General features: G+C 46.6%; 1 protein-coding gene across 3 annotated transcripts in view; it reads left to right on the top strand.

Annotated features, from left to right (window-relative positions):
* Nucleotides 1–24,651, top strand: part of SOAT1 (sterol O-acyltransferase 1) — a 238,058-nt gene that overhangs the window by 150,472 nt on the left and 62,935 nt on the right. For all 3 annotated transcript variants that reach the window (XM_086955365.1, XM_086955372.1, XM_086955378.1), the window contains 2 exons: nucleotides 3,313–3,420; nucleotides 23,449–23,731. In XM_086955365.1, coding sequence (XP_086811491.1) covers nucleotides 3,313–3,420; nucleotides 23,449–23,731 — 391 coding nt within the window. The remainder of the gene's footprint in view (nucleotides 1–3,312; nucleotides 3,421–23,448; nucleotides 23,732–24,651) is intronic.

The raw sequence follows: 24,651 nt of genomic DNA, 5'->3' as shown, positions 1-24,651 counted from the left end.
CTAACTGCGCCTAAGCAGCACCTGGACACACCCATGGAACCTTCACCTGCCACCCCTGCAAATTCTCCTGCATCAAGACGCACACCAAACCCACGAACACCAAACAGAGACCCGACACCAACCACCTTAAATGCATCCTTCTCAACACCCGGTCGGTTCACAAACACGCCATCGACCTTTGGAATCTACTAGACACCTTCTCCGGACATCGCCTTCCTAACAGAAACCTGGATAAATGCCTCTTCTGCTCTAAACATCACCATAGCCATCCCGGACGGCTACAAGATCATCCGTAAAGACCGCCCCATCCAAACAGGAGGAGGCATCGCCATCGTCCACAAGAACACCATACGCGTCTCAATTAGCTCAGAAGACAACCTCGCGATCGCCGAACACCTTCACTTCCAGATCCACACCGACCCCAAGACCACACTCAGAGGCACCCTCCTCTACAGGCCACCAGGACCCTGTACAAAATTCAGCGACATCATCACTGACTTCATCACCCCACACGCCCTCCCCTCGGAAGAATACATTCTACTGGGAGACCTCAATTTCCATCTGGAAAAGAGCAACGACAGTAACACTGCCACCCTTCTGGACAATCTCGCCAATCTCTGACTCAAACAACTTGTCAACATCCCCACTCATTGCGCAGGACACACACTCGACCCTATCTTCACTTCCAGCAAGCACATCTCCTTCACTCACACCACACCCCTCCACTGGACGGACCACAGTTGCGTCCACTTCACTTACAACAATACCACGATCCACAACCACCCTCAACCAACTTTGCGAAGAAATTGGAACAAAATCACCATCGACCAGATCTCCTCATCGCTTCTTCAAAAACCACCTGCCTATTCAACGAACCCTAACCAAGCCGCTATCAACCTCACACAATGGCTAACCCAAACCGCCGACAAACTAGCACCCCTGAAAAAACATCAAATCAAGCAAGGAAGCAAGAACGCCCCCTGGTTCAACGATGACCTCAAGAAATCCAAGAAGCTATGTCGCTCCCTTGAAAAAACTTGGAAAAAACACCCAAACAATATCACCCAAACCGCCTTCAAAAACGCCACCCGCAAACACCATCAACTAATCCGAACAGCCAAGAAATCAGCACTCAAAGACCGACTAGACAACAACACTCGCAACAGCAAGGAACTTTTCAACATCATCAAAGAATTCACTAACCCCACCGCCAGCTCAAACGACATCACCCCCTCTCAAGTCCTCTGCGACTCCCTCGCCTCATTCTTCCATGACAAAATCGCCGACATTCATAACAGCTTTGACAACCAACCTGTAAACCAGTCTACCCCACTCACCTCAGAACCTGTACCTCCTCCGAACAACCTTTTCGACTGGAACCTAATCACCACAGAAGACACCATTCACCTGCTGAACTCCATCCACTCAGGATCCCCGACAGACCCATGCCCCCATCACATCTTCAACAAAGCAAACTCCGTTATCGCACCCCATCTCCGAGACTTCATCAACTGCTCCTTCAACTCCACCACATTCCCAGAAAGCTGGAAACACGCCGAACTCAGCGCCCTTCTGAAGAAACCTACAGCTGACCCCTCCGAACTCAAAAACTACCGCCCCATCTCGCTCCTCCCATTTCCTGCCAAAGTCATTGAGAAAGCCGTCCACAATCAACTCGCCGCCTTCCTCGAAACCAACAAATCACTCGACTCCTCACAGTTTGGCTTCCGTGCCAAACACAGCACCGAAACCGCCCTCATCGCAGCTACAGACGACATCCGAACTCTACTGGACAACGGAGACACAGTCGCCCTCATCCTCCTTGACCTCTCTGCAGCCTTCGACACAGTCTGCCATAGCACCCTGATACAACGCCTTAAACATCGGAATTCAAGGAAAAGCATTGGACTGGATCATCTCGTTCCTCGCTGGAAGAACTCAGAGAGTCCGCCTCCCCCTTTTCAAGTCAAAGGCCTCCGAAGTCATCTGCGGCGTCCCGCAAGGATCATCACTCAGCCCCACCCTCTTCAACGTCTACATGAGCCCCCTCGCAACCATCGCACGAAAACACAACCTCAACATCATCTCCTACGCTGATGACACTCAGCTGATCCTCTCACTCACCAAAGACCCAATCACCGCCAAAACCAACCTACATGAAGGGATGAAAGAAGTAGCCGAGTGAATAAAGCACAGCCGTCTGAAACTGAACTCGGACAAAACGGAAGTCCTAATCTTAGGTACTTCCCCTTCTGCATGGGACGACTCTTGGTGGCCAACGGCCCTAGGAACAGCCCCCATACCGACGGACCACGCACGGAACCTGGGCATCATCCTGGACTCCTCACTCTCGATGACCAGACAAGTCAACGCCGTCTCATCATTATGCTTCAATATCCTACGCATGCTCAAAAAAAATTTCGCTGGATCCCCACCGAAACAAGAAAAACGGTCACCCACGATCTGATTACTAGCCGTCTGGACTACGGAAACACCCTTTACGCCGGTACCACCGCAAAACTGCAGAAAAAACTCCCAACGCATCCAAAATGCTTCAGCCAGACTCATACTAGACATCCCTCGCAAAGACCACATCTCCGGTCACCTGAAAGACCTGCACTGGCTCCCCGTCAACAAAAGGATAACTTTCCGTCTCCTCACCCACGCACACAAAGCCCTCTACGAACTCGGACCGGATTGCCTCAACACGCGCCTTTCCTTCTACACCCACACCCGCCAGCTGCGTTCGTCCAACCAAGCCCTCGCCACCGTCCCACGCACCCACAAAGCCACCATGGGGGGAAGATCCTTCTCCTACTTAGCAGCCAAAACCTGGAATTCCCTCCCCACCCACCTCCGCCTCACTCAAAACCACCTAGCCTTCAGAAAACAGCTTAAAACCTGGATATTCGATAAGTAAACCTTCCCCCCTTCCTAAAGCGCCTTGAGACCCTCTGGGTATGTAGTGCGCTATATAAATTATGACTTGACTTGACTTGACGCCATGTGTCTTCCAACAAAAGTTAACAGATTTATTTCTGCATTGTGCTGATTTTTGAGTCTTGTTGACCCTGGAGTGCCGCTGATGTCCAAAGTGTCTTGTAAATGGATTTGAAGTTACAACATCCTCTGTTGTCAGATAAGTCTTGTAACAGAATTTGACTGTGCAGCATTGTCTGTGATAACGGACTGTGACAGGTAGGTTGATGGCTTTTGAACTGTGCTGATTTGAATGTGACCAGGTCTCTGCCTTTGAATCTCTGTAAAGTATTCTTCAAATTGTAATTTGTCTTTTTCCTTGTGTCTCTGCAGTGAACTTTTCGAAGTCAACCACATCCGAACAATCTATCACATGTTCATTGCCCTGCTCATTCTGTTTATCCTGAGCACGGTTGTTGTGGACTTCATTGATGAAGGCAGGTAAGAGAGCTCAAATAATGATTCAAGCATAGACTAGGAATCGCAGGAAAGGCATCTTTACCTCTGGAAAACTGGATTCTGTAGATCACAATTTAATGCAACTTACCCTAGATTATATTTGGTTTGTGAGAAGAACTTTTCTTAATGAGTTTCTATTTAAGGCTTGTGCCCAACTGCCGGCTCTTGATAGATCCTGTTTGCACTGGCATCCCTTTGGTAGTATATTGTCGAATTGGCCCTTTTAGCCTGTGATTTGGTAAGATTAGATATTCCCTGTTAGCATTTACCCTGAATCATTCATATTTCAATGTGTGGATAAGCAATATGTTCGAGGCATATGAGCTGCAGATTACACACTGTGCATAGATGGCCACCTAGTGTTGGGCCCGGATATTTGCAGTTTGTTTTGTTGTAGAAAAGTCTTTGGAAGTCACCGGATAGGTGACTCCTCCTTTGGATGATACTGCGCATGGGCATCGGCTCCATCCCCAGATTGTTTTTTTCCGCCACCGGGCTCTGATGTGTTTCCAGCGCTCCTTGTTGGAACTGATTTCCTTCAGCCCGCAATCCTCACCAACTTACTGAAAATTTGTTTTGAATGCTTTACCAGTCGACGCTACTCTTCAACACCGAAGATTTCGATTCTGGTCATCGTCCGCGGCTTTCGGGCCTAACTAGGCCTCGACTCCAGCTCATGGAAAGGACGCCATTTAAAAAGTGTCCTCAATATGGGTCGAAGTTTCCCCACACTGACCTTCATGAAGTGTGTAACCTTTGCCTCTCCCCGGAGCACAAGGCCAGAGACTGTTCCGCTTGTGCCTCTTTCCGCTCCAAAAAGACCATCCGGGACCGAAGAGCTAGGAGAACAATGGCTCGATCTGCAGCTCCGATTCCAGACGACATCTTTGACGAAGGCGTCGACGTCCCAGAACACGACGTCGATAGCAACTCCGGGGCAGAAGATTCAGAAGTCGAGGACATCACTCCAGCACAGCGGGTCGTAAGTAAGACCGTCGACCCCGACCCTTCCTCGACACACCCAAAGAAGGCCCCGGTCACACCCTCGCCCTCGGGTGCACACAGACACACTGCTTCTACTGCCCCACCTTCGGGCCCAGCTAAGAAGCTAACTAAGCCTGCAGGCGATTCGGGCTCGAGTCGGCTAACCCACGGTGCCGCCACCGAAAAAGACAACGTCATCGGTCACACCGACATCCAAACCACCGGCGCCAAAGCATACCACTACTCCTTCGGCACCGAAACCCAGGTCGGAACCAAGCAAACCCGCTTCAGATTCAAAAAGACCACCGGAACCGAAAAAACCATCGGATCCCAAAAATATACCGGAGCCGAAAAAATAATCTGAGCCGAAAAAATCTTCTGAGCCGAAAAAGACTCCTGCTTCTCCGGTTAAAGACATTGCCAAAAAACCAAAAGAAACCGCTTCAGTGCCTAAACCTCCCTCCGCACCTAAAGATCAGCCAGACCCTGCACAAAAAACTCTAGCTAAAGACCTAATCACTAGGCAGCTAACTTTAGCTTCAAGAAAGCGACCACTGGATACACCAGCGCCAGCTCCTCATTCAAAGAAGGACATGGCCACCTCTCCCTTAATAATTCCTTCCTCTTCTCCACCTATACCATCACCACCTGCTCCCCTACCACAACATTCCCCTACATCCTCTATCATACCAGACGATGACATGAGGGATGATAGCTCTGATGACATAGATGCTAACATAGATGATCCATCTATTCCTCCAGGCTCACCTGACCCGTGGGACGATTATAACACCCTAGACGTCCCAAATGTCCCTCAAGATGACCTATACCCCTCAAGGCCTTCCACACCAGAAGCGCTATGGGTTTTAATCCGTTAATACACAGAGCCGCACAATATCATGGGGTAGATATGCATATAAACCCTGTAGATGAAGACTTTTTAATGGATATCTTTGATAATGCACAAAGGTCCTCTCCATTTTACCAATGCTTAAAGGAGTGATTAAATAAAGACCGGGCAACCCAATAATCCCCAAGGAACTGGGTAAATATGCAATATAGAAAAGGTACCTTGAGGAATTATTTCCACTGTTAATTAATATAAAATATTAATTAACAGTGGAAATAATTCCTCAAGGTACCTTTTCTATATTGTAAAGGAGTGATTAAGCATGCTCCTGAAGTCTTCAAGGACCCAGTCAGAACTCGGGTCATTAACCCTCGTATAGAGAAAAAATATAAAGCTGCCCCTTCAGACCCAGCATAAATTAAAGGTCCAGTACCACTAGACTCATTTGTATTTTCCAATGCACGCAAGAGAGCAAACATCAGGTGAAGCTTCCCCACCAGATAAAGAGTCTAAGCTACTTGACACATCAGGGAAAAGAACTGCGTCTCAAGCAGCAAACCTGTGGCGTATTGCCAATACACAAGCAATGTTGGCCAGATATGACAGGGCACATTATGACGAATTAGAATCACTGATGAGGCACCTCCCTGATAAGTACAAAGATAGAGCAAATGAGCCTATCCAAGAAGGGAAAAATATTACCAACATCTCTATTCGGTGTGCACTTGACGCAGCAGACACTGCCTCCAGGGCAGTTAAAACCAGTGTTTTATTACCTAGACATGCCTGGCTACACATATCAGGGTTCAAACCTGAAGTCCAAAGTGCTATACTTAATCAACCATTCGATGAGCAAAACTTATTGGGACCCAATGTAGATGTATCACTTGAAAAAATGAAAAAGGATACAGATACAGCCAAATATATGGGAGCCCTGCAGTCACAGGCTCCCAGAAGTTAATTTCGCCGCTCATCTTATCGAGGCGCCACCAGGGGATACTCTTCGGATGCACCTTCTACCTCATACAAAGCCCCTACACAGTCCACCTATAGTAAGGGCTACCAAAGGGGAGGTTACAGGGTTAACAATAACAAAGACAGAGGTAAAAACAACAACTCCTGCTCTGCCTCTACCCTTGCCCTATGACTCCCCTTCCCTTCCCCCGTCCCATTCCACTCCTGTCGGGGGAAGACTGCAACAATACCTGCCAGCTTGTGAAAACATCACATCAGACAGGTCGGTGCTTCAAATAATTCAATCAGGTTACTGTCTAGAACTAACATCCACCCCCCCAAACATACCACCCAAGCAGCGTCCAATGTCACAAGAACATTTAACACTGCTCAGACAGGAAGTAATATCCCTCCTGCAGAAAAATGCAATAGAAATAGTCCCAAAGCATCAGAAAAACAAAGGAGTATACTCCCTATATTTTCTAATCCCAAAGAAGGACGGATCTCTAAGACCTTTCCTAGACCTCAGACCTCTACACATTTACATACAGTCGAATCATTTTCATATGGTCACACTCCAACAAGTCCTTCCACTCCTGTTACAAAACAACTTCCTATTCATACAGCGCACAGAAAACATCTCAGATTTGTGCTAGACAGACAGCATTACCAGTTCAAAGTGCTCCCATTCGCAGTCACAACAGCGCCAAGGGTGTTTACCAAATGCCTAGCAGTAGTAGCAGCACACTTAAGACAACATATTCACAGGTTTCCATACCTAGAAGACTGGCTCATAAAAGCCAGCTCATACAGCCAGTGTGTACAACACACTCGCGCTACTATTCAACTGCTTCATGACTTGGGATTCACAGTAAATCACACCGTCACTTCTGCAACCTTCACACATACAACAATATCTCAGCGCTACAATAAACACCCAACTGACACTAGCCTATCCTTCTCCAACCAGGATAACAAGTGTACAAACTCTCCTAACAAGAGTCAAGCTGCAACACTCGCTTCCAGCTCGAGTGTTCTTGCAGCTCATAGGAATGATGGCATCTTGCATATTTATAGTACCTCACGCAAGACTGCAAATGCGTCCACTTAAAGAGTGCCTAGCACGCCAAAGGAACCAGGCTCGTGGTCAATTAACAGACCTAGTGTTGGTAGACAGTCGGACTGCCATCGCTCTCTGCAAAGGTGGAGCACCAAAAACCTTTCAAAAGGCCGACTGTTCCTAGAGCCAGTTCCTCAGATAGTCTTGACAGCAGACTCATTGCTCTCCGGCTGGGGAGCTCACCTACTGTATCACACCATGCAAGGAAGGGGGACACCGCAACAAAAGTTACTCCACATCAACCACTTGGAGTTACTAGCTGTTTTTCTCGCCCTAAAAGCATTTCAAAAACAAGTATCAGGCAGAGCTGTCTTAGTCCGCACAGACAATATGACAGCCATGTACTACATAAACAAACAAGGGGGAACACACTCTCTGCAACTCTGTTAGCACAGCAGATCTGGAGATGGGCTATACCACTAAAAATCTTCCTCTTAGGCCAACACGTCCCAGGAGTACAAAACACCATTGCAGATCTGCTAAGTCGACAGACACAGCAGATCCAAGAGTGGGAACTTCATCCACAAGTTCTTCAACCGTTCTTTCAAATGTGGGGACAACCTCAAATAGACCTCTTCGCCACCCACGAAAACGCAAAATGCCCAAACTTCGAAGCCAGATATCCACACCCGCTGTCCAAAGGCAATGCGATATGGATAAACTGGTCTGGAAAATTTACGTACGCTCTTCCTCCTCTCCCACTAATTCCGTTAGTGGTACGCACGCTACAGCAACATTCCCTTACAATCATTCTAGTTGCCCTAACTTGTGCCAGACAACCGTGGTACACCACGCTGCTGCAACTATCTGTGGTACCACACCAAAAACTAAACCTATCTCCACGCCTCTTAACACAGAACCATGGAGAGATCAGACACCCGGACCCAGCTCAACTCAACCATGCGATCTGGCTCCTGAAGTCCTAAAATTTGGATATCTGAACCTTCCTCCAGACTGCATGAATGTCATTAAAGAAGCTAAATGTCCTACCAAGTGGAAACGATTTGTAATATATTGTCATAACAACAATATTAAATTCCTTAGATGTGGCTATTCAACACATTATAGGTTACTTACTGCATCTTCAAAGATGTAACTTAGCCTATACGTCTATTAGACTACATCTTGCTGCAATAGCAGCATATCTGCAAAACAGACAACCTCTATCTCTGTTCAGAGTGCCTGCCATTAAATCTTTTATGGAAGGCCTTAAAAGAATAATTCCTCCCAGAGTACCACCTTCACCTGTATGGAATTTAAACATTGTACTCACACGGCTAATGGGGCCTCCCTTCGAACCCCTTCACAAATGTGAATTACAATTTTTAACCTGGAAGGTTGCGTTCCTAGTAGCTATTACTTCCCTGAGCAGAGTTAGTGGACTACAAGCACTAACCATTCAAGAACCCTTTTTGCAAATGTATCAAAATAAGGTTGTTCTGCGTACCAATCAAAATTCCTGCCTAAAGTCATTTCTCCATTCCATCTCAATCAATCTGTGGAACTGCCCGTTTTCTTCTTGCAACCACAGCCAGTAGCAGAAAGATCTCTTCACACTTTAGATGTCAAAGAGCGTGCTATACTACATAGAAAGAACACAACCCTTTTGTAAGACAAAACAACTTTTTGTGTCTTTCTCACCACCATACAAGGGCAATCCCATTTCAGAATCTGGAATAGCTAGATGGATTGTCAAATGCATACAGATTTGCTACCACAAAGCTAAATATACGCCATCTGTTCCTCCTAAAGCCTACTTTACCAGAAAGATAGGGGCTTTAATGGCATTTTTAGGGAACATTCCCCTAGATGACATCTGCAGAGCAGCCACATGGGCTACACCGCACACATTCACAAAACACTATTGTGTAGATGTGCAAACAAAACAACAAGCTAATGTGGGCCAGGCTGTTCTCAAAACATTATTCCAAACTACTGCAACAGATAGGGGTGGTGGGTACTGCTATATAATCTATGCATAGTGTAGAATCTGCAGCTCATACGCCTCAAACGGAAAATGCTACTTACCAGTATGCATCTGTTCTTGGCATGTAGAGCTGCAGAGTTGTACACGCCCACCCGCTTCCCCGGCTACCCTTGGCTGTTCCAGTACGATCCAGCTCAACCTAGCGATCTGGCTCCCAAAGTCATAGTTTGGTTACCTCCAACTCCCTCCAGAATGCATGAACGTTATTAAAGAAACCAGACGTTCCACTATTAGAGCATGTTATGCAGCTAAGTGGAAACTATTTGTAATAAATCCTTTAGATGTGTCTATTCAACACATCATAGGATACCTATTACACCTTCAAAAGTGTACTTTAGCTTATCCGTCGATCAGACTACACCTTGCTGCCATTGCAGCATATTTACAAAATAGACAACATCTATCTCTGTTTAGAGTACCTGCTATAAAAGCTTTCATGGAAGGACTCAAAAGAAATATCCCTCCCAGAACACCACCTTCACCAGTGTGGAACTTAAATATTGTTCTTACACGGTTAATGGGACCTCCCTTTGAACCGTTACACAAATGTGAATTGCAATTCCTAACTTGGAAAGTAGCTTTCCTAGTAGATATTACTTCTCTCAGAAGAGTCGGTGAACTACAAACATTTACCATTCAAGAACCCTTTTTGCAAATGCATCATAACAAAGTGGTTCTACGCACTAATCCTAAATTCCTAACAAAAGTAATTTCACCGTTCCATCTAAATCAATCCATTGAGCTACCCGTATTTTTTCGCGCAGCTACAAACAGTCCCAGAAAGAGCCCTACACACCTTAGACGTCAAACGAGCGTTACTGTACTACATCGAAAGGACACAAACTTTTTGTAAAACTAAACAACTTTTTGTGTCTTTTTCACCACCACATAAAGCCAACCCCATTTCAAAATCTGGGATAGCTAGGTGGATTGTTAAATGCATACAAATATGTTACCAAAAAGCCAAACGTACGTTAAAAATTCCTCCAAAAGCCCATTCTACAAGGAAAATAGGGGCTTCAATGGCATTCTTAGGGAACATTCCCCTAGATGATATATGCAAAGCAGCTACATGGTCTACACCGCACACATTCACAAAACATTATTGTGTAGATGTGCAAACTAAACAAGCCACTGTGGGCCAGGCTGTACTAAAAACTCTGTTTCAAACAACTGCAATAGATACTGGTGGTCGCCGCTAGGTGTGGGTACTGCTATACAATCTATGCACAGTGTGTAATCTGTAGCTCATATGCCTCGAACGGAAAATGCTACTTACCAGTATGCATCTGTTCTTGGCATGTAGAGCTGCAGAGTTACACACGCCCACTCGCCTCCCCGGCTACCTTTATCTGTTCCAGTATTATCTTAATTAGATACAAATCACATGGACATCACTACTTCTTGTACAGCTCCATCACTTCCCTAATGGCGAAAAACAATCTGGGGATGGAGCCGATGCCCATGCGCAGTATCATCCAAAGGAGGCGTCACCTATCCTGTGACTTCCAAAGACTTTTCTACAACAAAACAAACTGCAAACATCCGGCCCAACACTAGGTGGCCATCTATGCACAGTGTGTAACTCTGCAGCTCTACATGCCAAGAACAGATGCATACTGGTAAATAGCATTTTTCATATAGCTTTTGGCAGTGAAAGTATATCATTTAGCCATTGTAAAAGGGAAGAGGCTTTCAACTAGGCTTATGCAATTTTTTTGAATAAAAAAAGTAATACAAATTAAATGAAACAAAAGAAAGGCTCAGTTAAGTTTGGGTTTAACATTCGATTTGCTGGGTTTCATGCAAAGGTTCTGTAATAGTTTTTAAAAAAATTCTTTTTATTAATTATAGATAAACAGTGGTGATTGTCACGTTCATTCAATACAGTGGATTACAAATATTCCTGGTTTACCCTTCGTTACATAACTTAGGTGGTTACAAGCAACTGTTTCAGTCATTCAATGAGCATGAGGTCTTACGGCTTGGTCGTCAGCCGGGGCAACATGTGGGGGTTCGCAGATATGACCTCTGTACTCGTTCCAGTTGGCCCATACACCAATCCATTTCCGGGGACAGCCTCTGGCCTCGTATACTGTCTTTTCCTGGAGCATACACCAGTCCATATCAGTTTGCCATGAGTTCAATTTCGGATGTGTACCTGCCCCCCATAGCCTGGCTATGTTACGTTTAGCGATTGCAAATCCTAGCGTGGCCCACAACCTCCCATGCGTAGATAAGTCATTAGGCTCCCAGATATTTAAAAGACACCTTTCTGCCTCTACTCTCAATGCCACCTCCCACACCTTTTGCATGCTTCGGTGAATGCGGCGCCAGTAGGTTTGGACCAGCGGACATTCCCACAGTATGTGGAAGAATGACACTTCTGCCCCACACCCTCTTTTACAGAGCCCGTCCTCACTGCGGCCCATCAACCTCAGCCTAGTACCAGATATGTAGACTCTATCAAGAATCTTAAGCTGAATCAGCCGTAGTCTGGCCGATATGGCCACTTCCTTTGGGGACGCCAGGGCACACCTCCACTCCTCCTCATCGATTTCCAACCCATCCGCCTCCCACTTCCCTTTAAGTGGCTGGAGTGGGCCTGAGGAGTTAATGATAATCTTCTTGTACGTAAGGGATCTGGCATGTTCAGGCAGGTGGCCGTCAAGGAGTCTGTCCTCCAGGGGGAAGCAGCAGGGGGCAGAGTTCCCTGGGGAATGTTAGATTGCAATGAGTGTCGGACTTACAGGTATCTAAAGTGTTATGTGCGTGTAAGCTCATACGTGCGCTGAAGTGAGTCAAAGAAGACGACCCCCCCGGGACCCCACAGGTCACGGACATGGGAAATCCCAATGAGGTCCCAATTGTGAAATCCCTTCGTACGACCGAGGGTACCCAACTTTTCGGACACTCACAATGGGGTAGCCATCGTCAAGGTGTCAGCCCATTCCAGCTTTCGCTGGACCGTATGCCATAGTTTGACCGAGTGATTGGTGGGCCCTGTAAGGGGGTATCTGCCGGGCCTTGAATACAGCGCAGCCTCAAAATTACCCCCCGGTAGTAGCCAGCGGTCCATTGCAAAACCTGGATCGGCGCCGGCTGCGTATGTACCCTGATTAATAGCCGAAAGTTGGGCGGCCCAGTAATATGTCCGAATGTCTGAGAGCGCAATACCCCCGTCATACCAGCCCAGGGTGAGTTTCTGAAGGGAGATGCGAGGCATCCCCATCCATAGTAGCTCTCGTAATACGGATTCAATAGACACAAAATAGGATTGTGGAACCAAATCAGGGTAATTCTGCAGGGTGTATAAAAATCTTGGCAGCACCATCATTTTAAAGAGCGATGCCCGTCCAAGGAGGGAGAGCGGTAACTTCCTCCACGAAGCGGAGTCCCGCCGGAAGCGCTGCAGTGGGGGTAGGAGGTTATGTTCGTATCTGGCGGTCTTATCTTTGGAAATAAAAATTCCCAGATAGCGGAACCCATCCGTGGTGGTTGTAATGGGACAGTTCTGAGGGGCCACGGGAGGGTCTCCGTGTAAAACATATATCACTGATTTGCCCCAGTTAATACTATATCCCGAGCTCCTTTCGAAACTCGTAAAAATATCCATAGCTACAATAAGTGATCGAGGTTTCGTGAGGTAGAGCAGGATATCGTCGGCATACAACAAAATCCTGTCCTCCTACCCATCAGTCCAACGGATACCCTTCAGTGACAGGTCCTGCCTGATCCAGGCAGCAAGAGGTTCCAGGGATAAGGCGAACAATAAGGGGGACCGGGGGCACCCTTGTCGCGTCCCCCTCTCCAGATTGAAAACTTCGGAGAGCTTGTTATTGACTGTCACCTGGGCCAAAGGCTCAGCATAGAGGAGACAAACCCACCTCATGAACTCTGGACCGAATCCCAGCTTCCGGAGGACCGCCATCATATATGGCCATTCCAGGGTGTCAAACACCATTGTGGCATCTAGTGATACCACTACCGCGTCCTCCCCAAGAGTGTGGCAGCGCCCCAGAACTCCGTATAATCGTCGAAGATTAAGTGCTGTGTTGCGGCAGGGCATAAAGCCCGATTTGGTCCGGATGGACTAGCGTATGAAGGACAGGTCGCAGTCGGTTAGCCAGCACTTTGGCCAACACCTTTGGCTCCGCTTTGAGCAGCGAAATGGGTCTATATGAAGCGCATGCTTCTCTAGGCTTGCCTTCTTTAGGGATGGGCACTATAGTGGCTATGCGTTTGTCCCGCGGCAGCAGACCCCGATCTCTGCTTTCTTCGAACATCGGCTTTAAATAAGGACTGATAGTGTTGGCTTTGAGCTTGAACAGCTCAATGGGCAGACCGTTCGGACCAAGAGCTTTCCCAGAATGAAGGTCGCTGATGGCACGACCTACCTCCTCGGTGGTGAGTGGCGCCTCAAGGGCCCCACGGTCCTCCGCCGACAGGGCTGGCAGCCGGATGTCCGCCAATAAGTCAGTGGAGTCTTCCTCCGGCCTGTCTGACCCCCCTGCTATAAACCTTCCGGTAATGCAGTTCAAACTCATGAACAATGTCAGCTGGGTCTGTGACAATGGCCCCTGAGTCAGTTCTAAGCTCCGTTACTACTTTTTGCATCTGTTGTTTTCCTATCCAGCCAAGCTATCAGCTTGCCTGCCTTATCTCCCTGGTCGTATATCCTCCCTTCCTTGTCTCGGATTACCTTTTTAGCGGCATCAGTGGCCATCGCTCTATATTCCGCGCTTTTAAGCTGCATCTGATGGGTCACCCTCGGATTGTCCCGGGTCGGTGCTGCCGCCTCCAATACCTGAAGGTCTGTTTCAAGTTTGACCAATTGAAAGTCTCGCTCCTTGCGGCGACCAGCGATCACCGAGAGGGCTTCCCCTCAAATTACCGTTTTAAAGGCCTCCCACAGTGCCACAGCGGAGTCTACTGTCCCGACATTTTCCACGAAATAACGGGTAATGGCCAGAGTCAATGTCTTCCTCGTATCTTCATTAAGGAGCTATAATTGTTTTTAAATTAGAAACACAAATATTGCATGGTTAAGGGTCCACTTATGTGGGTTGTACAATCCGTGCTGCAGGCCCACTAATAGCATTTAATTTACAGGCCCTGGGTACATGTAGTGCACTCAATAGGGACTTATCAGTAAATTCAATATGCCAATTGGGAATAAACCAGTATTACCATGTTAAGGGGAGAGAGCACAAGCACTTTAACACTGGTTAGCAGTGGTAAAGTGCACAGAGTACCATAGCTACCAAAAACAAAAATAGAACTATGGAGGGAGTCTAGAAAAAAGTTTGGGGAAGACCACTTTAAGGCCATGAGCTCCATCATGTGTACCCCCAGCTGAAAGTATAGAGAGCTACCCAACCCCTTGGGAACTCTTCACTAAAAAGGAAGAATCTGGAAGGACCATCCACATTGGCGTGATCAGTCCCTGGGCGATACTCCACAGAAAAGTCAATTTCTTGTAGGGAGCTGGACAACCTCAACAGTTCGGATTTTCACCCGTCATCTGCATGAGCCATCTGGGGTCATTCTAAACCCGTAACTGAGTCCCAAACAGTTCTGGTCTCAACTTCTTCAGTGCCCAGACCACTGGAAAAGCTTCTCTTTCAATGGCACTCCACCTCTGTTCCTGTGAAAGTAACCTCCTACTAATTAAGGCTACCAGTTGGTCTAGTCCCTCCTCATTCATGGTCTAGTCCCTCATTAGCTGTGCTAAGACTTCCCCTATACAATGTTCTGAAGCGTCCTTCTGCACAATGAATGCCTTGGAGAAGTCAGGGGCCCCCAGCACTGGTGCTGTGCACATGGATTCCTTTAGAGAGCCTGCTAACAAGAATCTGTCCGGACTACCAATCTGGGCTGCTCAATGGAAGGAAGCTCAGTTAAGGGAGAAACAATGGTGCTATAGCCCTTAACAAATCTGCAGTAATAGCCAGTGAGATCTAGGAAGGCTTTCATTTCTGTTTAAGTTTTAGGTGTTCCCAGGCCATTATGGTTTTAATCTTGGCCTGAAGGGTCTTCACCTTGCCTTTATCTACTAGGTGTCATGCTGGTATTCCTCATAGTTGGAACTATAGGTAGCGATGTTGTCTAAGTTGGCAGCACAGAAAGCCTCCTTACTAGCAAGGACCCTTTTAACCAACTGTTGGTCGGTAGCAGGGGCGTTCTTTAATCCAAAAGGCATCGGAATTGGAAATGGCCTTCTGGGTTTGAGAATGCAGACCTCTTCTTTGCCCCCTTAGTCTAGGTGATCTGCAAGTACTCTTATGTAAAATCAAAAGTGCTGAGGAATTTGCCAGCAGCTAGCCTGCCAATTAGCTAAACAGGTCTGGGGATGAGGTGTGTATTAGTCCTGGTGACTGAGTTGAGTCCTTTGTAGTCCACGCAGAGCCAGAGTTCTGGTTTGGCAGCCTTTGGTACCAACACCACAGGGCTGGACCAGGGACTGTTAGAACACTCAGTCACCCCTAAGGCCAACATCTTGAAGACTTCCTCCTTGATGCAGGCTCTTACCCAGTCTGTCAACCTGTAAATTGTGTTCTTTACAGGGGGACTGTCTCCTGTGTCAACGTCATGGATAAACAGATGTGAGTCCAGGGGTGAGCGAGAACAGTGGCTCAGCAACTGATAATAGTCACCTTGCTGTTCTAGGGTCAGTGTGATGAGAAGTTGACTCCCTACACTGCCACATTGTGCTCCTGTGCAGAGAGAAGGTAGGGGAGTGGTGCACTCCTCTTCCACTCACTCATCTGTCACTCTGCTCACTCCTGACCTCTGAATGAGGCTTCAGTTGCTTCATATGGAGCACCCTTAGGGGTCCCTAGGGGTCTGGAGGTCCACCAAGTACTTGGCCTCCCCCTTTCGCTCCTTTATCTCATATGGGCAAGTCCAGCAGTCCTGGGAAGATCTGGGCTCTACTGTTTTCATGACCTTTTGGGCAGGCTGAAACTTCACCAGGGTGGCCTTCTTCCAGAAATGGTGCATCTGTTTGTGGATGGCTGACCTGTAGCTTACCACATCCTGGTTTTCTAGATGGCTTTCTCCCACCCCTCCTTGACAAGGCTAAGAGGTCTCCTAACAGGGTGTCCATGGAGGAGTTCAAAGGGACTGAACCCTACTCCTTTCTGTGGCACCTCCCTGTAGGCAAGAAGGCATGACAAGAGACTGCTAAGGCAGGCCCCTAATCATGACCTTAAAAGTCTTGTTGAATCTCTCAACTAAACCTTTGGTTTGGGGATGATGGAGTGTGGTGAACACCTAAGTTCCACCACACTTACCGCCTGGACTTCATGTACACTGACTTGAAGTTAGTAGTTCTATCTGGCGCTCCCTCTTGGGGAACTCAACACGGGTAAAAATCCCCATCAGAGCTCTTGCCACCTTGGGTGCAGTTACTGTCCTAAAAGGTTTGCCTCTGGGTAGCGGGTAGCTTGGTCCACCAAGATCGGGACAAACCTGTTGCCTAGGGCTTTCTTGGGGGGTCAAAAGGTCCAGTGACTTCAATGCCCACGGTTTCAAAGGAGTTGCCGTCGACGGGTAATAGGACCAGGGGAGCTTTGTGCTTTAACTCGGACTTCCTAGTGGTCTGGCAGGTGGGACAGAACCTGCAGATTGCATCTGAGGCGGTCTTCATTGGGGCCTATAAAAGTCTGAGACAAGCCTGGCTGAGGTCTTGTCTTGCTCCTAATGTCCTGCCACTGATATATCATGAACCAAATCCAGTAGAAAGGTCTGGTAATACTGGAGGACCACCAGCACATGTACTGTCCCAGCACCAGGAACCTTAGGCTCCCTATAAACGAGATCATTCACCCAGTAGATCAGGTCATCCCAGAGGTTACACCTTCTGCATGGGCTGAGGAATGTCACCTCAAACCCTCAAGTGTGGGGCACTCTTTCTGCGTTTGGCAGAATTCCTCCCTGGTAGGCCCACCCTCAACTTGCCAGCCAGCAAGCTGCGGTAGGTCACCAGGGCAGCAGTGTCTTCCCCAGTTAGCTCAGAGGGCCTCCTCCTTAGGGACCTGTCAACCTCCACTGTGGAAACATCAGGGACTGGTATTCCATGCCCCCTGCCTATCTCAGTGGCAGTTGTCTGGGCCATTGTACCAGGCTCCAGACGCCCTTGAGTTTCTTTCTTGGCAGCCATAGACCATGCGGTCATGCAGAACCACTCAGGCAATCGCATCATCTCCAAGTGAGACCTGAGCTCTACCTCCTTCCAGGAAGTGTGTTCAAGGTCATTGCCTAGCAAACAATCAATGGGCATGGCAGGGCTCTGACCAACTTTTAGAGAACATGAGACCCCCTTCCAATCAAAGGGAACCAGACCCACTTGTAGATGGCTATCCAGATTGTCAGCGACTACGGCTTGGTAGGATATATTTGTTAGGATCTGCTCTTCAGACACCAGCTGGCACTTGACAGTTGTCATGCTGGCTCCTGTGTCTCGCAGAGCCTCCACCCTTTGCTCATTGATGGTGACCCACTGCCTATATTTTGAAGTATTGGAACACATGTGGGCTTTTGACACCATTTGTCTATCCTCCAGGGACATTAGGGTCACCACTGTCTGTCCCCCAAAACTAACTGGGATTACCTCCTCCCCGAATGCTACACTCGCCAACCCTGTTGGCTGCCCACCGGTGGGGTGCAGCTGTACCTTGGGACATAATAGTTGCCCTTGTTGTGTCCATATGTATAGTACTCTGGGCATTGGGGTACAAACCTCCCTGTCTTATCAAAGAACCCCTTTCTTCTTAAGAACAGACGGAGTCTGGTAACCACTACTCCCTTGAGAATTATTTTGTGGGCCTTTTGGGAAATCCTTCCTTTTAAGCCCCCCCCCCTTCTTCTATTGGGAACTCAGACCACCTTTGTGGGTGTCCCTCCAGATACCTTTTTAGACACTGGTGCTAGCACAGAGATCTGCCTCCTCAGCAAGGTTCCTGGGGTCAGCCAGCTTACTGTCAACTAGGTGCTGGCACAACTCTGCAAAACTGATACTGAGCATATACTCTCTCATGATCATATGGTACAGCCCATTAAAATCAATAACTTTGTTGCCCTTCACTCAGCTACACAGTGATTTACTGGAGTATTCAGCAAAGTCTACCCAGTATTGATAGGTGAGCTTCTGGCTGTCCCTGAATCTTTGGCGATACATTTTGGGAGTCAGACCAAATTTGGTAATTAATATGGTCTTCATGGGGGTGTACTTTGTTTGGTCCCCAACCTATAATGTTAGAAGTGTGTCCCTCACAGGTGTTAGCATGTTTCCCCAGCCCCCCGTGCGCTCCTCAGGAACCGTGTGAACCTTCATTGCAAGCTCATAAGCCAAAAAACACTTATCAATGTAATCTCCCTCCACGTAATGGGCACCAGTTCCTTTGGTATACAAACCCTTTTGTCTCCATCAGGTCCTGCATTCATGATGCTACCATTACTGCTGGAATCTGACTGCCTGGCCTTCTTCTATGTTGAGGCTCTCTCTGCCTCAGCCTTTTTGGCCTTCCTTTCAATATTTTTCTCTTCGCCCTCCATCTTTAATTTTACCATCCTGGAGCTTTAATTCTCTCTCCTCTTTCCTCTCCCTCAGCTTCCCTGGGAATATTCCACAAGAGGAGACACTGCTTCCTGCTCTCACAGGGTGCTCAAATGCAGGGGTGTTCAGCTCAACTGCTGCAGGTGTTTCTTCAGAAGAGCCATTCTTGGCCTTCTCCCATTCCATCTCTCTCCTTGGAGCGGGCTTCTGCCCCGGCCTCAGCACCTTTTTAAATTCCACCTTCTTGGTGGCAGTCTTGGCAGGAACTCCCATCTCCTTACACAGGTCTTTAAGCTAGGCCACTGTGTATGTTTCCTGGTTGGCCAGCTCACATATTATGGCTCCAGTTGTGGAACCCACAGGCAGAGACATGATGTAGAAGAAAAATTAAAATATGCAAAATAGGGAGAAATTGGAAAAATACGAAATGTGAATGGGTAGTTAACACCTAGTTACTGTATGGCACTGCATAAAGGAGGACAGTTCTATCCTCATTGCTGATCACCAATGTTAGAAATTGGGTGTCTGGTTGGAAGAGGTATGCACCCTGTCCATGCAGGGACCCCAATCCTAGTCCTGGTACGTTGCAACACATCCTGTGCTCTGGGTGCTTGGCACAGAGCCGTCTGGCTTAACTTAAGAGGCAATGTGTAAAGTATTTGTGCTACACTTTAAACAGTAACACAGTGAAAACGCCACTAAAAGACTCCACATCAAAAATAGATCTTAATTTTATGAAGAAAACAAGACCAAAACAGCAAAAATCCAATCAGTAGAAATCAAGCTATGAATTTGTAAAAAAAAAAAAGCAAAAGCAAAAAAGAAACCATGCTTAAGGGGATATCTAGTCATGCCCGACTGTGACAAAGTCAAGTGTCCAGTCCAACGAGATCCTATTCCCACAACAGCAGCAATGCGTTGATTCTGCTCTCACAGGAGAAGGTGTATCAGTTCCTCTGGAGCAAACAACCAGGCCCACTTCCAAGGCTCTAGGACTGGGGTGGCACCACTTGGCAAGGCGGACTAACAGGTAGTTGAGATCAAGTGTTAAATCAGGTGGGTTGGAAGTCTTTTGTGTCCCTGAGACTTGAATCAAGAGGCAAACCCTTGGATTCACTCTGGGTTCAAGTGTTGCAGGTCCAGTCCTTCTCACCCATGCAAGAGAGCGCAGCAGGCAACACGGTAAGACAGCAAAGTAGGAGTCCAGTAAACAGCAGTCCAGCAGAGTGGGAGTCCTTTAGCGGCACAACAGTTATTCGTCCTGGCATAGTGGTCACAGGCCCAGAAGTGTACTAATGTCATGGTGTCAGAGGTCTAGTACTTATACCCAGTTGTGCCTTTGAAGGGTGGAGACTTCAAAGAAAGCTTTGAAGTGCACATAGGTCCTTCCTTCCTGGCCTGGCTCCAGACACACTACAGGGGGGTTGCAGCCCTTTGTGTGTGGACAGGACACCGCCTATTCAGGTGTAAAAGTGAGGTAGTGCCCAGCTTCTCCCTCCCATCTCCCAGGATGGCCCATCAAGACACACCTAAGGTCATATTGTGTGTGGCTGTCTAGAGGGAATACACACAGCCCAGCTGTCGCCCAACCCAGACTTAACAGAGACCGGCATCAGGCACTAAATGGCTAAAGTAAATAAATGCCAATGTTTTAAAAGTAATACTAAAGGGGATGATGGACGGAGCATTTGAGCGAATCAAAGTCAACTGATCTGGGTTTAATCCATCACCATTCTTTAGCTCACTCCGCCACCCCAGTTCAGACATGGCCATATGCAATTCAGTCTGACCCTGTTCCCATGATGCACTGGGCCAGGGCAGACTAATTTGCATATAGCTAAGTTCTGAGCTGGGATGGTGCAGTGAGGTAAAAAACGGTGATGGATCAAGCCCTGATCTTTGGACTGGGTAAGAGTGGCCTGCTTAATTCAGACACTCTGTTCATCACCACCCCCTTTTCTGAATCATTTTTGTCCACCATAAGCGTGGAAGGGTATACTCAGATGTGAGTCCCTTGCTCATTGCACCATCAGGATTCAAGCAAGCCGTGCCGAAGACGGCTGAAATGCCAGAAACCGGTCCCCGGAAGCTTGTTTCCTTCCCAGTATAAGAATTGGCTTGGTAGTTTGGTCTGCCCTATTCCCATGATGCACTGGGCCAGGGTCAGACTAATTTGCATATAGCCAAGTTCTGAGCTGGGATGGTGCAGTGAGGTAAAAAACGGTGATGGATCAAGCCCTGATCTTTGGACTGGGTAAGAGTGGTCTGCTTAATTCAGACACTCTGTTCATCACCACCCCCTTTTCTGAATCACCTCAGTGTCTTCAGCAGAGCCCATTGCGCCCCTATCTCCTTAGAAGGTGTGAAAGAACTTGCAACCCCTCCACACTGTTCCTGAATTAATGCTGAGAGGTTTGACTTTAGAAACTTCATTAGCGTGGAACCTCCATGTGCCTTTCTGTTGGTCTGCTCACTATCAAGATTTCTATTTATGTACTTGACCTAAAACACCCTACTTCAACGCATTCCGCTTTCAGGGTTTATGCATTCAGTCTTAAAATGCATGTCTTGTATTTTAACATTGGTCACAGGAAAGCCTTTGACCACCAGGGTCCGGCTACTCAGGTCATCATCTAGTAGGCTCCTCCACCTTCCATCATTCCTGTCAACAAGCGTTTCTCTCCTGTTCCTCGAAGTACAAGTATAGATGTATATCGGTCTTCTTCACTTTTGGGTGTGGCCAATTAATCACCTTGTGGGATTGTTTTCACCAGTCTAAAATCCGATGCTCAGCAACAGTTATTGGCATTTCGTTTGCAGGTAGCATTCTCGTCCGGTTCTATTGGCTAAGAGTGGCATTTTTTGTCTTGACATAGAGCTGTTGGTACCCGTGTAATAACACTCTTAACCCTGTCATCACTCACTGTGGTCTGAGTACAATGCACTTTTTACTGGGTGTGCAAGTAAAGTACACCCTGTTGATCTCGTTTTTGATGAATTACATTTTGTTGTAATCTCTAAAAACAATAATGCAATCAAATGTTAAATGTATGCGTTTCATGGCTGTCTTAAATTAAAATTATAGTTATAACTACATACTTGTTTAAAATGCGGATATATAATCATCCGTCTACTGATTTATGCAGTACCTAATAGTCTCTCGGATGCTGTTCTGCCTTTTATCTCGCTATCATTTGTCGTTTTAAAGTGGGAAACCTAAACGTTTCAGGACCTTCAGCTGCTCTAGCTTTTCTTTTTTTATTTGAAAGAGTCGGTTTTAAAAATAGGCTGCAGTTCCTGAAATGTGTATCTAGCTCAGCAGTTCTTGAAGGGAAATTTGAGCTTGCATGTGTGCAGAACAGGCAGGCGTTTGTTGACGTAGAAATAGATAATTATACATTATAAGCAACTTAGCTTTTGCACAAACCTTCATTCCGAACAGTCCTGTTTTCTTGTTACAGAAATTTCATAATATGCTAAGCACGTTGGAGCCACTTACGTTTCTCATAGGATAATGCTTTACTGAAGCTAGTCAGTTCTGGCACTGATTCACAGTGGGCCTTGTTTGCTAGGTTGAAACATTAGTAGTGTTTTTCTGTTGTGTTTTTGTGCATGTTCACTGATTTGAATGTTATGTACACTGGGCAAGTAGGTAAATTTGAAGACTATATGATACTCAATTGACCAAAACCATTTCGTGGAACAAGTTACAATTTCGCCTCATGAAAAATGTATTCACATCTAATAAAGAAATCTATTCAATGTTTGTAGTACACCTCATTCCTTAAATAGGGGTGCGGTGATATGCAGATAGACAGAGGAAAGAACAACACTGCACTAGTTAGTAGAGAGCTATAAGGAGGATAAATAAATCATTTCATTGCTGTCTTCGATGTTCGCTTCTGCCTAGTATCTGTAAGTCTTCCCCCCCCCCCCTGTTTCCCCCTCCCAAAATCAATTCATACTTCTTTCAGTTATGCATCCCTCTGGTCTATTCTTTATTCTCTTTTATCTCCCTCATTTGTATGCTAACTTCTGTTCAGCTCTGGACAATTCTTTCTTCTTTAACTCCTCTACTCTTGTCTATTTTCTTCTCTGTCTGCAAACGTATTTGCCCATTTAGTTAATTTGTTAATCCAGCTAACTCATCTTCCCTGTTGATATGTTCTCTTTCCTATTACTCATTTCACTCCTGGTCTGTTTTTTATTCCCTACGCCTCTTTTCTCCTTCTATTCTATTCACTCTTCCATATGATTCTTATCTCACTCTGGTCTTTCCTTTCTTACCTCCAACACCCTGCTCCAAACCACTGTATCCCATCGTCCATTTCCTCTCCCCCTGAGGTCTGTTTTTTCTTCCCCACTGCAACTCCTTCTAACGTTTATTTGCTCTCTAGTACCTAATTTCCTGCTCTGGCCTACCCTCACTTCCATCCGACAGCACACCCGAGCTTTGGGTTATTTTGTTTACTTTCTAGTATCTACTCATCCCCTTTTCTCTTTTCACTTCCCTGTAGCAACTTAACTCCATAGCCCCCTGTTCCTGTTCTTTTTAGGTTGGTGTTGGAGTTTGATCTCGTGGTCTATGCCTTTGGACAGTTTCCTCTGGTGATCTCAGTCTGGCTTTGTATGTTCCTGTCCACACTCATTGTTCCGTATGGGTTGTTCCTGCTCTGGGCCAGAGGCTACAGGAGCTCCTCCCACCGAACATTTCGCTCTCTTTTCTACGGGTCGCTCTTCATGGTCTTCCAGTTTCTGGGCTTGGTCTGTGGCCCAGCGTATGTGGTGCTTCAGAACAATCTTCCACCAGCATCACGCTTCATTGTTATTCTCGAGCAGGTGAGTCATGACTGAGGTTCATCACATCTATATATGTATTTGTTAGTAGTGCCTCTTCTGTTGTACTTGCAGCATTCCAAGCTTGCATAAACTGAAATTAACATGCTAGACATTTTACCCGCTCTTTGTTATGAATCCAAGAGTCTAAAGTAAGGCAAATGGTATTTTTTTTTAACTTTGAGAATTTCTGGAGTTAGATGATTCTGAATGGCCAATCAAAGCCCTTGAATTGATGGGTCTGATGGAACAGTACTCAATATCCAAGCAGGAGAGAATTTCTCCCAGATTGTATCGACTGTGGTCTTATTTATGTTTAAGTTTCTGATGTACAACAGCCCATACCATGAAACGTCTTTAAGGATATCACCTGATGTGTTGCATTTCCAAATAACAAGGCAAGTTTTCTACTTAAATTGCAAGCTTTTCTGAACGGAGTGGTACATCCCTTTTTGCTTTTAGCCTTTTGTCCAGGGAGCAATAACTAAAGGTGCCCATAGTTCTATTGTTTAACTTTGATATTGCTAACATGACATCAGAGTAACCTGTACAACGATATTCATTGTGTCCTTCCTTGCTTTTCTATGGCCCTCTGGAATTGGGGACTATAACCGATCATTGGTGAGAAGCCTGTAGCCTCAGTATTGAATATTTGGTTTAATTGTAAACATTCCAAGATTGAGGCAGACTTGCATTGTTAATTCTACCATACATTCATGGAAACTGACGCCACTCTATGGAAGGTGATGGTGTGTGCCTCAACTGTAAAAATGCATGCCCGCCTCCACAATAAGAATTCAGTAATGCTGGGTTGAATATGCTAGTATTTCTTTGGATTGCATGAGCATGTGTGATGAATTGTTCAGTGTGCCACCTGAGCTTAACAGTTTTAACTTGGTGCATGTTCTAGAAGTACATGCTGT

This window comes from Lissotriton vulgaris, chromosome 1_1 (assembly GCF_964263255.1).
Source record: "Lissotriton vulgaris chromosome 1_1, aLisVul1.2, whole genome shotgun sequence".
NCBI lineage: Eukaryota > Metazoa > Chordata > Amphibia > Caudata > Salamandridae > Lissotriton > Lissotriton vulgaris.
The sequence above is the reverse complement of the archived record's forward strand: the minus strand, read 5'-3'. Positions and strand labels throughout refer to the sequence as shown.